Raw genomic sequence first — 15,930 nt, 5'->3', positions numbered from 1 at the left:
TTGGACTCCATACTGTTCATGCTGTTCCCTACGGAGGAAGCCATTTCCCCATCCTCTGGTCACATTCCATCTTCCATGAAGGCTGCACCAGCTACCTTACAGGTTTAGTGGCAGAAGAGGGTGTTAAATATCTGATTTAAATTGAGGCTTTCTTTCCCTTTTTGCCTATGCATATCTACAAACGACTTGAATAAGAGAATATTTACTATCAGAAGAGTATTTAAGTATGAGGTATTTACTAGTGACCAATTAAGGAGTTCCTAACTGCAGCCCACACTCCCCTTTTGACCCAACGAGAACCAGAAAAGTTCCTCACCGTCCACTAGATGGCACTGCTTGCTCAGCAGTGACTTTTCAAGGACACTATTCCAACTGTGGCAAAATAGGCGAATCTTGAAGAGGCTCTCCTTTTTCAAACTATACCATTTGCTCCCGCAGAGGTCTCCAATTCAGCTATGCTGGGATTATGACAAAATATAGTAATGATCACTTTTGATCTTTACATTTATAGTCTACTGGTCTAGAATGATCCAACAATAAATAGCTACTCTTATTACAGTTCATGAAAGCCTGGACTCTGCACGTATATTATAAACATCCTATGGCCAACTGCCTCACACTTGTATTCTTCACCATCTAAAACACTTTAATCACAACCCTGCACGAATGAAAAGGGACACCACAGGAAATGGAGACAGGCTTTTCACAATGGAGCGTAAGGACCAACAACCTTCAGCAGGTGGTCCCCAACTTGTCCTTGGGAAGCAGAGTACAGTGTGTACCTGAAGAGGAATGGGAACGTCCGGGTCACTAGCCACAGAACTCATCCCCGTGTGGCCCCGTAACAACAGCCCAGGACTGTCAAACCACTTCACTCTTGGCCCTGTCCCCAAGCTGGTAGAAAACTGCAGGTAGGTCATGACCTTCTGGACCACGACTTGTTTCATTATGAGGTAACAGGTCTTAAAGGCTTTAAAAATTGACATCCAAAATACATGAAATAGTACCTACATAGGGTTAAAAGCAGAAAGATAATGTACTTAACATTTTGAATGGATTTAGAGACAAAATATTTTCATTTCAATAACCTTGATAAAACATGAGGGATAAACAATGGCTTTGAAGAAACGATCTTGGAAATATTTTCTTCTCTTTTCTCTTATGCATGGTTTCCAGGAACTAGAGGTTACCTGTGGTTACCATGGCAGGACAGCTAAGACTGACCACATACCACTTAATTTCTGAAAGAAATGTTTATCATTCTGCAAAAGCCAAACCTGAGCACCTTCCGGGCCTTCTAACATCCACCTAGCCATCTGGGTTCAATAGTGAGAGGCCACCAACTAAGTTAGTACAGGAGCCCACTCAGCTTCCCGTACAAGCATAATGCATTGCCATTTAGTGGAAACAGGCTATTCCTAAATCCCATGCGGTGCCTTAAGCCAAACAGAAGACACGAGAACAGCTGGAAACCCCAGAGGAGATGGCCATGTGTTTTTAGTCAGTGGAAGACACCGCTAGGATGCCCCAGAGGTGCCAAGTTGTGTTGGTCAAGAGACACAGATGTTAAGATTCAAACACAAAATTTAACCAGATTAAAGAGTAAATTAACTGGTGTAGGAGCTTCAGAACAAGTGAAGAAGTCCATTAAGCGTGTACTTTTCGGAGATGGTCAGAATGGGGTTCTGATAAGCATGGGCCACACTGTTGGTGGAGAAAGAGGGAAGCAAGCAAGGGAGACACTGCTGGTGGAAAAGGAGCAGGGCTTACAAAGGGCTCCTGTCAAGATACAACCAGGCTCATTTTATTTATTTTGAGAGCACACAAGCAGGGGTGGGGCAGAGAGAGATGGGGGGGGAGGGGAGAGAGAATCCCAAGCAGGCTCTGCATTGCCAGTGCAGAGCCCAACGTGGGGTTCAAACTCACTAGCAACAAGATCATGACCTGAGCCAAAAGCAAGAATCCGACGCTTACCTGACTGAGCCGAAGAGGTGCCCTACCAACCTCGTTTTTCAGAGACAAATATCAAGACTCGTAAGTTTATCTGAGGCACAAACTTTTAAATCTGAAGTTTGATAAATCAGTCTGGGATATTCCAACACTGAGATGGACAAACTGACATAACATTTTATTATTGTATTTTGAGAGAGGACACAAGTGAGCAAAGGGCAGAGGGGGGGGGGAGAGAGAATCCGACAAGGGACAGAGAGGGAGAGAGAGAGAGAGAAGCGGGGCTCACCCGATGTGGGGCTCTAACCCACGGTTTATGGGATCATGACCTAAGCCAAAGTCAGATGCCTAAGCGACAGCCACCCAGGAGCCCCCAAAGTGACATAACTTTTAACAGAGAAAAGAAGTCTTACTCGTAAGAAGCTAGCTTATTCTTGGTTTCATCTGCAGCAAGACGAGACCTGAACAAAGGGGCCTTGGCACAGTCACCTGGACGACTCCTACTTCTGCTAGTTTCATCACCCCGTGTGTGAGCCTTATCCCACCCTCAACCCGGCAGTCCCTGACCCAGTCTCTAAGGCAGTGTGGCGCGCTGGTCCATCTGTCTGTCCCTCCCACAATCGCACACAATAAGCCAAGTCCATGCTTTAAACACCCCCATGGTCTGTACCCAAACGTTTCACTTTCACCCCACCCCCACTCCTGCTGCAGCAGTAGGACCGCGCCTGCGTGGTGCTCCCCAACCACCGTGCCCTGGCTGGTGGCAGGGGCCCCGGGGATAGCCGCCTGCAACTGAGCACTGTCCAGGCGGCCAGGCACACATTTAAACCTCAGGACCCTCCTTATGCTCTTTCACCTCAGTTGTCGGGGAAACAGACTGCAACAACGGAGAACAACTTTAACATACCAGAGTCGTTTGTCATTGGCTGAATCTCTTCAAATTCATCTTCAGGATTTACAACAGAGAAACCATACAAAACGTGCCTTTAAACTACCAACACATTTGGGGTGACTGGGCGGTTCAGTCGGTTGAGCGTCTGGCTTCAGCTCAGGTTGTGATCTCGCAGTTCGTGGGTTCGAGCCCCACGTTGGGCTCTGTGCTGACAGCTCAGAGCCTGGAGCCTGCTTCGGATTCCGAGTCTCCCTCTCTTTGCCCCTTCCCTGCTCATGCTGTCTCTGTCTCTCGAAAATGAATAAACATTAAAAAAAAAAAAATTTAAACTACCAACACAGTCAACAAAGGTATAAAACACAATTACTTTATTGATCTCTTACAATCAAACACTGTCAACTACCATTACTTCCACTCATGCATCAGTAAAGGATATTTCCTTAGTATTTTCAAATGATACATTTAAACGATAAACAAAAAAGTTAGAACTTAAAATGCACCCTGATTAATTATGTAAACCGGTAATTTTTTTTTAAAAAGCATAACTAACAATTTGGTTCCTTTCTTCATAAAATGGAAATTTAAATATTTCTCCTGATAGTCTTGAGGTTCTCATTATGTCGTGAGTAGTGCAAAGTGTGGCACAGTTTCATCTAGAAAGGTGTGTCTCACACGCCTTATTCAACAAACGAAACGTGCATAACAAAATGCATACAGTCAATGCATGATAGAAAGCATGTTTCAAACACAAGGTGGCCCCTTGGGCCACCATATTATTTAGGTTTTTGCATTATCATTTATGGCATTATAGATTAATCATACATAACATACTTTTATACATTTTAACCCTGAAGATAAGAAAAATAACTGTTGCTTGAAAAAGTTATTCCAGGTAGCCATTTGGTTTGTATCAGGAGAAAGTGAACCTCCGAGAGTCTAGTGTCTGCCAAGTCTGGAATCAGCTGGAGTCAGTCAATTGGACATGACATACTTCACAGTGACTGTTTCCCAAGTCCCGGCGACGCTTCTTCCCACAGTGCGCCAGACGACGAAGCATCTCTGGAATCACCCTTGCGTGTGGTTTTCCCTTTTTTTTTTTCTGGATCAACTACTACTCTATTATTTTGTCCTTTCTTCTCAGCTCCTTTATGGCCTTTCATTTTAATTATTCATAAATCCTTTCAGAATATCCTCAGAGAGCTCCATAAGGGGAAGTTCTGGAGACGGAAAATCCAAGGGAGGAAGGTTGGGTATGGGGATATCCTTGGCTTTGCCGGTATTCGCTGAAAACTTCTGCCAGGTTGGAGAGGCTGTGGCAGTTTCCGAATGTGGTGGCAAGCTCCACAACTCTGACTTTTCTACAAAATCAGCATCCACATCCAGCTCCTTTTCTACTGGGCCTTTTAGAAGTCTGGCCTTTTCAGCCTTTAGTTGTTTGTTTTCTTTCCTTAACCTTTCGTTCTCAGCCACGAGGAATTCGACGTGCCTCTCCAAATCTGCGATCTTGGTAGCCTGCTCCTCTATGATTGTCTTGTCATCCTTGGGGGCTTTGCTTCCAATGCACGGCTCTGCCGGCTCCCTCTTCTGCTGAAGTAAAAACAGCAGTGTGTCTGGATCCCTGTCAAAGACCCCCTGGATTTCAGGCAGATGTTTCTCTGTGGAAGGGCTGTATTTCTCAGAGAGAAGGGGGCTCTGGCCCTCTGCATCCTCAGAAGGGGGTTTGTGCGGGGCCTGGAGCTGGGCGGCCGCATCCTTGTCTGTGCTCTGCTGGGCTTTCAGTCTCTCTTCCCGCTTGGCCCTTTTCCACCTCTCCTGGATGAGGAGGAGCTGTTTCATGTGGCTGTCCCTTTGCAATTCCAGTGACAGATGAGCCTATCACACAGAAGGAAAGGTGTCATTTAACATTTAAGTCTCTTTAGTAATCTCCAATGAATATAATCCCAAGATCTTCCTTTCTAAATAACTTTATAACACTTAAAATTTACATACTATGTTTGCAATTCAGTAGAACCCCTGATTTTGTTGAAGACAACTGGGTCTTTAAAGACAACAGTCATGGCCCCACCACAAAAAGAGGGTGCATGCAGGCCACACAGGCGACTAGGGGAGTCTGCGCTTCTGAGCCCGACATCTCCCATGTGAGGCCACTCCTCCAAGACCAAGATGTAGCTGAACTCCCTAATACATAAAGAGAATCAGCCAAAATAAGAAGACCGAGGCACACGTTCTAAATGAAAGAACAAAAGACAAATCCTTAGAAAAACAACTCCATAAAACAAAGATAAGCAATCTACCCCATAAACAGTTCAAAGTAAATAAAGATGCTCACCAAACCTAGAAGAATCAACATAAAACTTCAACAGAGAGACAAAAAATATCTCCATAATATAAGAAATTATCAATCAGAACAGAAGAATACAATAAAAGAAATGACAAATACATTATACAGAACAGAGTAGATGATACAGAAGAACAGATCAGCAATCTCCAGGACAGGGTAGCAGAAATCACCCAAAGTAAACACCAAAAGAAAAAAATTGGGGGATGAGGATAGTTATTTAAGGGATCTCTACTAGGAAAATATCAAGACTAAGAAAATTCACATGAAGAAATAACAGCTGAAAACTTCCCTAACATGGGGAAGAAAACACACATCAGGTCCAGGAATCAAATAGAGCCCCAAACAAAATTAACCCAAAGAGATCCATACCAAGACACATTATAATTGTCAAAAATTAAAGACAAAATCTTAAAAGCAGCAAGAGAAAAACAACTAGTTATGTATACGGGGATCCCCAAAAGATTAACAGCTGTTTTATATATATATATTTATATTTGGAAACAGCAAGATTCTATTCTGGGAAAATGAATTTTTGGTATTCTCCTTCCTCATCTTTGTAACAACATCTAATTTTTAGGGCTGTTCTCTGAATATCATTTCTTTCTAAATTTATTGTGAAAGAGAGATTGCAAGTGGGGGAGGGGCAGAAGAGACAGGGAGGGAGTCCCAAGCAGGCCCAACATTGTCAGTGCAAAGTCCATTGTGGGGCTGGAACTGACACACGAGATCATGACCTGAGTCGAAATCCAGAGTTGGACGTTTAACAGACAGGGTCACCCAGGCACCCCATGAATGTCATTTCTGTAGAGATCTTTGCAACTCTGGTTTCGACGAAACTTATATAACCTCAAGTATAAAATAACATATTGGGTTTTGTTATTATATAAATCAATAATTTTATTTTCACCATCAAAAGGATCATGTTCTGTCAACAGCAGTGTAAAATCTGCTATCTGTCTCGCCAACAAAAACATGAAGCCCCCATACGAACTGGGTGGCAAGGGAAAAGTACAACATGGGAAACGGCAATTTCAGAAACAAAAACACTTTTCCAACATACACACGTTCCAAAAAAAGGCCTCTGTAAAGTGTACAAATGGTAGAAGAAAATGTAACAAGTGGAGAGCCTGGGTGGTTCAGTCGCTTAAGTGTCCGACTTTGGCTCAGGTCATGATCTCACCTTTCCCAAGTTCAAGCCCTGCATCGGGCTCTGTGCTGACAGCTCAGATTCTGTGAGATTCCCTCTGTCTCTGCCCCTCCCCCTGCTCGCACTCTGTCTCGAAAAAAAAAGAAAAAAAGAAGAAGAAGAGAAAGAAAAAGAAAAAAGAGAAAGGGAAGGGAGGGAAAGAGGAAGGAAGGAAGGAAGGAAGGAAGGAAGGAAGGAAGGAAGGAAGGCAAGAAAAAATACAACAAGTACCACACACTGGTAAAGAACTGAACATATCTGCTGTTCTTTGGCAACTAAGCCAAGTGCAACGGCTAGAAGAAAGCAATCACTGACAGGTTTTCACAATCTCACATTTAATTCTCCACTTTCCTGAGCAGCAGCACAGCCTGGAGAAGTGTCACTGAAGACGGAGACAGAAAAACACTGCAGGAGTTGACCACAAATCACATGGTACACACTTTAGGGAACTGCAAGAATCCTGTATAAAAAGTGTGTGTTTCTGACCACCACAATGAAGATATCACAAATGTGGAATGATTTATTTTTTCCGAAGGTCTTAGGTCTTCTAACATCATGACCGTGCTGCACACTAAACAATACCAGAGTCATAACAAATACCAACTATGCCAATTACAGAATTTGGAAGGAAATGGAGAACGTGTTCTATTTTTCAGGTGCTCTGTTTCAGACCAATTAAAGCCCCCGGTCACTGACACTGTCTTTCTTAAAAGTGTGAAGGGCTCTGGCCTTTTAAGATGAATGCTTCTGGCTGGTGCCGGTGCCTGTGTCTGTGTGAAGCAAGCCTCCAAGCTCCTGGATTCAGGGCTCCTGGTGACCCAGCGCCAGCGGTAGGAGCTCCTGGCAGGGAGAAGAGGGAAAGGGGTGGCTCTCTCCCAGCCCTCCCACAGCAAGCAGGGTAGGAACCGCGGCGCCTGAGCAGGATGCCCGCCACCCCTGTGCAGCTGTGACCAGGCACCAGTGCTGGGGGCACATGCAGTCCACTGCATTCCTTGATTAGAAGACCCAGGATACTAAAGATGCCAACTCTCCCCAAATCGATACACAGGCTTAATGCAATTCCAGCTACATCACAGAAAGATGCCAGTTACAGAAGGGGGGAAGGCTAGGCCTCTGGATAGTGTTACAGGAGGTGAATCCTCTGCCAACTATTGGCTGGTTTCTAAGCAAAAAGTCTGTAGGCCAAGAGTGGCACAAAATATTCAAAGTGCTGAAAGGAAAAAACTTACAACCAAACATACCTAGCAAGCTTACCATTCAGAATTGAAGGAGAGATCAAAGAGTTTCCCAGACAAACTAAAGCTAAAGGAGTTCATCACCGCTAAACCAGCTCTACAAGAAGCATTAAAGGGAATTCTTTAAGCAGAAAATAAAAAGCCAAAACTAGAAACAAGAAAATACCTGAAAGAAAAATCTCTCATTAGTAAGGCAGAACATACAGAAAAGGAAGTAGATCGACAAGGACAAAGCTGGTATGAGGGTTAAAAGACATAAGTACTAAAATCAACAAAATCTCCAATAATTAGTTAAGGGTCTCATTAAATAAAAAGGCATAAAACAGATGTCAAAAACATAAAACGTGTGGGTGTGTGCACACGAAGGTGATAAGGTGACTAAAGATGTAGTGCCTGTAGAATGCATGCCTACTTAAATGACCACCAACTCAAAACAGACAGCAATATATGCATATTATATGTAAATCTCATGGCGACCACAAACCAAACCCTTACCACACAAATAGAAGTCCAAACATAACACTAAAGAAAATAATCAAATACAAAGGAAGAGAGTAATAGAAAAAAAAGGAACAGGAACTACAAAAACAAGAAAACAATTTTTAAAATGGCAATAAATACATACCTATCGATAATTACTTTAAATGTAAAGACTCCAATCAAAATGCTCCAATCAAAACAGGTAGGGTGGCTGAATAGATTAAAAAAAAAAAAAAGGCCTATGTAAATATTCCCTACAAGAGACTTACTTCCAATCTAAAGACACGTACAGACTAAAAGTGGAGTAATGGTTGGGAATGCAAGCTGGTGCAGCCACTCTGGAAAACAGTATAGAGGTTCCTCAAAAAACTAAAAATAGAACTACCCTACAACCCAGCAATTGCACTACTAGGCATTTATCCATGGGATACAGGTGTGCTGGTTCAAAGGGACACATGCACCCCCATGTTTATAGCAGCACTATCAACAATAGCCAAAGTATGGAAAGAGCCCAAATGTCCATCGATGGATGAATGGATAAAGAAGATGTGGTATATATATACAATGGAGTATTACTCGGCAATCAAAAAGAACGAAATCTTGCCATCTGCAACTCTGTGGATGGAACTGGAGGGTGTTATGCTAAGTGAAATTAGTCAGAAAAAGACAAAAATCATATGACTTCACTTATATGAGGACTTTTAAGAGACAAAACAGATGAACATAAGGGAAGGGAAACAAAAATAATATAAAAACAGGGAGGGGGACAAAACAGAAGAGACTCATAAATATGGAGAACAAACTGAGGGTTTACTGGAGGGGCTGTGGGAGGGGGGATGGGCTAAATGGGTAAAGGACATTAGGGAATCTCCTCCTGAAATCATTGTTGTACTGTATGCTAATTTGGATGTAAATTTTAAAAAATAAAAAATAAAATTAAAAAATAAATAAATAAAAGTGGAGTAATAGAAGAAGATATTCTACCCAAACAGAACAAAATAAAAGCTGGGGTAGCAACACCTGTATCAGGGAACATATGTTTTAAAACAAAAGCTGTAATAAGAGACAGAGAAGGACACTACCCAATGTTAAAGGGATTACTCCAACAAGAAGAAAATATTTGGAAACATTTATGCAGCCAACAAAGGAGCACCTGAATATATAAAGCAAATAGTAACAGATGCAAAGGAAGAAACTGACAATAATAAACAACAGGGAACTTTTAAGGCCCCACTTACACAACAGATAGATCATCCACACATAATATTAGTAAGGAAACACTGTCCTTAAAAGACACATTAGACCAGATGGACTTAACAGATATATATAGAACAATCCATCCAAATACAGAATACACATTCTTCTCAAGTGCACACAGGACTGTCTCCAGGATAAATCACAGGACAAAGGCTCAATAAATTTAAAACCGAATTCATTTCAAGCATCTTGTCTAACCACCAGAAAATAAAACTAGAAATCAACTACAAGAAGAAAATGGAGAAAAAACAAACATGTGGAGGCTAAAACATGCTACTAACCAATCAGTGGGGTCAATAAAAAAAAATCAAAGAGGACTCCAACAAGACAACAAAAACAAGAAAACTCTCAATCTAACTTTTCATCTAAAAGAACGAGGACATGTGGGTGGCTCAGTCATTTGAAGGTCAGACTCTTGATTTCAGCTCAGGCCATGGTTCATGAGATCAAGCCCCGCATCAGGCTCTGTGCTGACAGTGCAGAGCCTGCTTGGGATTCTGGATTCTCTCTCTCCCTCATTCTCTGCCCCTCCCGTGCTCATACTCCGTCTCTCCTTCCAAAATAAACATTAAAAAAAATTTTTTTTAATGTTTTTATTTTTGAGACAGAGACAGAGCATGAGCAGGGGAGGGGCACAGAGAGGGAGACACAGAATTTGAAGCAGGCTCCATCCAGGCTCTGAGCTGTCAGCACAGAGCTCGACGCGGGGCTCAAACTCATGGAGTGTGAGATTGTGACCTCAACCGACTGAGCCACCCAGGTGCCTCTAAAAAATTTTTTTTTTAAATAAGAGACTACTACAAAAAATTGTATGCCAACATGTTGGACAACCTTGAAGAAAAGGAAAAATTCCTAAAAACGTATAACCTCCCAAAACTGAAGCAGGAAGAAACAGAAAATTTAAATAGACTGATTACTAGTAAGTGAACTGAATCTGTAATAAAAAATTCCTAATAAGCAAAAGTTTAGAACCAGATGACTTCACAGGTGAATTCTACCAAACATTTTAAGAAGAGTTAATACCTAGCCTTCTGGAATTATTACAAAAAACAGAAGAGGTAGGAAAGCTTCCAAATTCTGTGAGGCCAGCACTATCCTGATACCTAAACCAGCCAAGGGCACTACTACAGAAAAGAAAATTACAAGCCAATATCAGAACACAGATGCAAAAATCTTCAGCAAAGTATCAGCAAACTGAATCAACAACATATTAAAAGGATTATCTACCACCATGATCTAGTGGAATTTATTTCAGGGATGCAAGGACGGTCAATTATCTGTAAATACATCAACCAGAGATACCATGTTAACAAAATGAAAGATAAAAATCATCAACAGATGCACAAAAAGCATTTGGCAAAATTCAACATCCATGCATGATAAAAAAAAAAAAAATCTTGACAACATGGGTTTAAAGGGAGCATACCTCAACTTAATAAAGACCATATATGAAAACCCACAGCTGGGGCACCAGGGTGGCTCAGTCGATTAAGCGTCCAACTTCGGCTCAGGTCATGATCTCGCGGTTTTGTGAGTTCAAACCCCGCATTGGGCTCTGTGCTGACAGCTCGGAGCCTGGAGCCCACTTTGGATTCTGTGTCTCCCTCTCTCTCTGCCCCTCCCCTGCTTGTGCTCTGTCTCTCAAAAATAAATAAATGTTTAAAACCCACAGTTAACATCATACTCAATGGTTAGAAGCTGAAAGTTTTCCCTCTAAGATCAGGAACAAGATAAGGACCATCAACTCTTGCCATTTATTCAATATAATACCAAAGTCATACCCAGTAGTCAGATTTAAAAAAAAAAAAAGGGGGGCGCCTGGGTGGCGCAGTCGGCTAAGCGTCCGACTTCAGCCAGGTCATGATCTCGCAGTCCGTGAGTTCGAGCCCCGCGTCGGGCTCTGGGCTGATGGCTCGGAGCCTGGAGCCTGTTTCCGATTCTGTGTCTCCCTCTCTCTCTGCCCCTCCCCCGTTCATGCTCTGTCTCTCTCTGTCCCCAAAATAAATAAACGTTGAAAAAAAAAATTAAAAAAAAAAAAAAAAAAGTATTCAAATTGGTTAAGGAAGAAATAAAACTCACTATCTGCCGATGACAGAATACTATATACAGACAACCCATAAGAAGCCGCCAAAAAACCACCAGAATAAATTTCAGTAAAGTTGCAGGATACAAAATATACAGTAATCCATCACATTTCTATACACTAATATCAAAATAGCATTAAGTGAAATTAAGACAACAATCGTATCTACAATTACCTCAAGAAGAATAAAATACCTAAAAATAAATTTATAACCAAAGTGGCCTATGGTCTGAAAACTAAGACACACATGAAAAAAATAAAGATTACACAAATAAATGGAAAGACATACTACTGAAATGTCCATGTCACCCAAAGCAATCTACAGATTCAGTGCAATCCCTACTAAAATACCAATGACACTTTCCACTGAACTAGAACAAATAATCCCAAAATGTACATGGAAACACAAAAGTCCCAAATAACCAAAGCAATCTTGAGAAAGAACAAACCTGGAGGTACTATGCTCCCAGATTTTATTGCAAAATAAAAGTATATTATGTATGTATGTATGTATGTATGTATATATATATACACACACACACACACACACAAGTATATTACAAAAGCTATGTAATCAAAACAGTATGGCATGGCACAAAAACAGACATATACATCAATGGAACAGAGTAGAAGTCACAAAAATAAATGCACATAGAGTAAATCCATGACAAAGGAGAGAAGAATATACAATGGGGAAAGACAGTATCTTCAATAAATGGTGTTGGTAAAACTGGTGTTTGCACTACATGCAAAAGAATTAAATTGGACCACTTTCTTACATCATACACAAAAATAAACTCAATGAATTGAAGACCTAACTGTGAGACCTGAAACTATAAAACTCCTGGAAGAAAACATAGGCAGTAAGCTCTTTCACACTGGTCTTAGTGATTTTTTTTTTTTATCTGTCTCTTCAAGAACGAAAGTAAAAATAAATGGGACAGTATCAAAATATAAAGCTTTTGCAGTGAAGGAAACCATCAACGAAATGAAAAGGGAACCTGCTTTTCATAAGGGGCAACGTATTCACAAATGGAAGTATCCACTAAGGGGGTATCATCCAAATTATATATAAAGCACTCATAAAAGTCATTATGAGAAAAACAATCGGTTTTTAAAAATGGGCGCAGGACCTGAGGACACGTTTTTCCAAACACATACAGATGGCCAACAGATACATGAAAAGATGTTCAACATCACTAACCATCAGGGAAATGCAAATATAAAAACACAATGAAATCTCTCACACCTGTCAGAATGGCTATGAAAAGTCAAGAAATAACAAATACTCGCAGGATGTGGTGAAAAAGGAACCCTCATGCACCGTTGGTGGGAATGTTAAGTTGGCGTTGCCACTACGGAAGCCAGTATGGTGGGTTCTCAAAAATTTTAAAATACAACAACCCTACAATCCAGTTATTCCACTACTAGGTATTTACCCAAAGAAACTAAATACACTAATTCGAAAAGATATCCACACCTCTGTGTTCACTGCAACATTTACAATACCCAAGATACAGAAACAATCTGTATCTGTGGGTAGACGAATGGATTAAAAAAGATGTGGTACAAGGGGCGACTGGGTGGGTCAGTAGGTTCAGCATCAGGTCATGATCTCAAAGTTCTTGGTTTTGAGCCCTGACGTCGGGCTCTATGCTGACAGTTCAGAACCTCTGAACTGCCTCTGCTGCCTCTGTCTCTATCTCTCAAAAATAAACATTAAAAAAAAAAGATGAGGTATATATAAACAGTAGCGTATTATCCAGCCATAAGAATGAGACCTTACCACCTGTGACAACATGGATGGACCTAGAGGATCTTACACTAAGTAAAATAAGTCAGAGAAAGACAAATATCTTATGATTTTACTTGTATGTGAAATCTAAGAAACAAATGAACAAAACAGAAACAGACTCATAAATACTGAGAATTGGTGGCTGCCACGGAAGTGGGGGGAGTGGTGTGGACTGATGGATAAAACAGGTGAAAGGGATTAAGAGGTACAAATGTCCAGGTATAAAACAAGTAAGCCATGGAGATGAAAAGGACAGTAGAAGGAATACGGCTAATAATATTGTAAGAACACTGTATGGTGAGAGATTGGAACTATACTTATGGTCAGCACTGCATAATGTACAGAATCGTCAAATCACAATGTTGTGCACCTGAAATTAATGTAACATTGTATTATCAACTGAACTTAAAAATGACAGAATGAATGGCAGTTGAGGAACAAAGTGGCTCAGGAACTTGCCCAAGGTCACACAGCCAAAAGGCAAAGCAGAGGTGTGGACCAACCAGGGCAGTCCAGCCCCAGTGAGGTGGTTTTAAAACACGTCTGAAAAAAATAAAATGAAATAAAAAATTAAAAAAATAAAACATGTCTGTAACTTTTTGAACAGTCCTATCAAGAGATGGAGTCTAATTCCCCTCCCCTCGAACTGGGTGGGCCTCTGTGGTCAATTCAAGGAACAAGGCAGACGGAGGGACAATGCTGTGGAACTTCCACTATCTGTTGGCTTCTCCTCGACCACCATGTGGGCAGATTAGAGAGAGATGAGAGAGGATGAGGATGAGGAGAGATGCCGCGCTGCCTGAGGAGCCCTAGCACTTTCAGACCCAGCATCAGAGCCCTCCCAGCCCAGCACCAGACAGAGAAGACACCTCTGAGATGACACCACCAGCTACCACCATTGACCGCATGACAGCCCTCGACCCCAGAGGATTGCCCAGCTGAGCCTGAGCCCCATCAACCTGATTTGTGAGCAAAAAAAAAAAAAAAAAAAAAAAAAAAAAAGACTTTATTATAACGTGACAACCTTGGTGATCTCCTTCCACTTAATGAACAGTCAACCATCATCATGCCATACAGCTAGTAAACTTATCTATGTGTGCGTGTGGAATAGTAACTGTGCTGCAAGAACATGGGAGATGTTTTTGGGCCACCACCATCACCACCTAAGTACTCACCGTGTAGGATGTCGCGTGCAAGGCTTGTGTGCAAAGAGTCTACCTTCACATGGGCGTCGTGATTAAGTTTTCTTACCATTTTACAAGTTTGCTTTCAGAGAATTACACTACCATAAGGTATGCCTCTCTCTCATAATTGGGAGAAACTGCATATTGGCCTATCATCACACATAAGTGAGTTTTTAAAAATGTTAATAATGTTTCCAATACTGTATTATGGATGACTGTAATACTGTAGACCATAAACCCTTTATAAGGACTCATACAGTGGTGTGGAGGTTAGGCTACTGTGAAACAAGAGTATGGATTACACCAGGCTGCCATGAAGCAATCACACTGCTACGACTTCATCAGTGCATGAACTGTTATACCTGCACATAAACGAGTTTTTCACTTTCATTTTTGATGTCTAGTGTTAGTAATACGTATTAATTTCTACAGTTTTGTATTCTGTTAAGACAGTACTGATATAGGTGGTAACAGACAATTCATCTCATAAACAGACCACATAAACTTATTTTATCGACAAATACAGGATAGTACTTTAAATGTTTTCCTTGTGATTTTAGTATTTTCTTTTTTCTAGCTTACATTCATGCAAGAATACAGTATATAATCACCTAACATACAAAATATATGTAATCAACTGTTTATGTTATCATTAAGGCTTCTGCTCAACAGTAGGCTATTGTAGTTAAGTTTGGGAGAGGGGGTATAAAAATTACAGGCAGATTTTCAACTGTACAGGAGGCTTGCATCCCTAAGACCCAAGTTATTCAACAGTTGACTATTCAACATTTTCTAAGCTGAATGTGTTTTTTGTCAGTGAGTATTTGTGGAAACTTTCTGTTAACAATTTTCTACTTGTAAAAGTAACATATTCACTATAGAGTATGTGAAACAAACTTTAATATTTGGTTTAAAATATTGCCTGGCAATATGTGAACCATACTATGTACTTTTTAAATTTTTTAAAATGTTTTCATTTATTTTTGAAAGTAGGGACAGAGAGAGAGAGAGAGAGAGAGAGAGAGTAGAGGAGGAGCCGGGGACTGGGGAGGGGACAGGATTCAAAGCAGTCTCTATGCTGACAGCAGAAAGCCCAATGTGGGGCTCGAACTCACAGAACTGCGAGATCATGACTTGAGCCAAAGTCAGACGCTTAACCGACTAAGCCACCCAGGCACCCCCACACTGGGTACTTTAAAAATTTTCTAAATGAGAAAAACACTGGTCTAAAAAAAAAATGACAATGCAATTTAATAGAATTCTATCTGATACAATTTTTAAAAACTTAAATGCCATTTGTATTCAGCTTGAAATTAGAAAACTTTCTGCTTCAGGCATGTATACTACAACTAGCTAAAATCCCTTTTTATTAAGGGGCTCAGAAGGCTCAGTGCATGTATGTATTATGTGGCTAACATGAGCAGTTCTACACTGTCAAAAGGAAGTGCAGGAAATAAAACACAACTTTCAGATTTTCTTGGTTCAGTTTGAGGAAGTGGCATTTTCTCCCTGCCACTGACATCCCCT

At 41.0% G+C, this 15,930-nt stretch overlaps 1 protein-coding gene across 3 annotated transcripts in view; it reads right to left on the bottom strand.

Moving 5' to 3' along the window:
• Positions 1 to 3,188: 3,188 nt before the first annotated feature.
• Positions 3,189 to 15,930, bottom strand: part of NRBF2 (nuclear receptor binding factor 2) — a 37,124-nt gene continuing 24,382 nt past the window's right edge. For all 3 annotated transcript variants that reach the window (XM_047072831.1, XM_047072833.1, XM_047072832.1), the window contains one exon: positions 3,189 to 4,714. In XM_047072831.1, the coding sequence (XP_046928787.1) occupies positions 4,004 to 4,714 (711 nt within the window). In that variant the 3' untranslated portion in view covers positions 3,189 to 4,003. The remainder of the gene's footprint in view (positions 4,715 to 15,930) is intronic.

The sequence above is a fragment of the Lynx rufus genome, unplaced genomic scaffold (assembly GCF_022079265.1).
Source record: "Lynx rufus isolate CCGP_SWC_20201006 ecotype Redwood Valley unplaced genomic scaffold, mLynRuf1.p SCAF_11, whole genome shotgun sequence".
NCBI lineage: Eukaryota > Metazoa > Chordata > Mammalia > Carnivora > Felidae > Lynx > Lynx rufus.
This window is presented reverse-complemented; position numbering and strand designations above follow the sequence as displayed.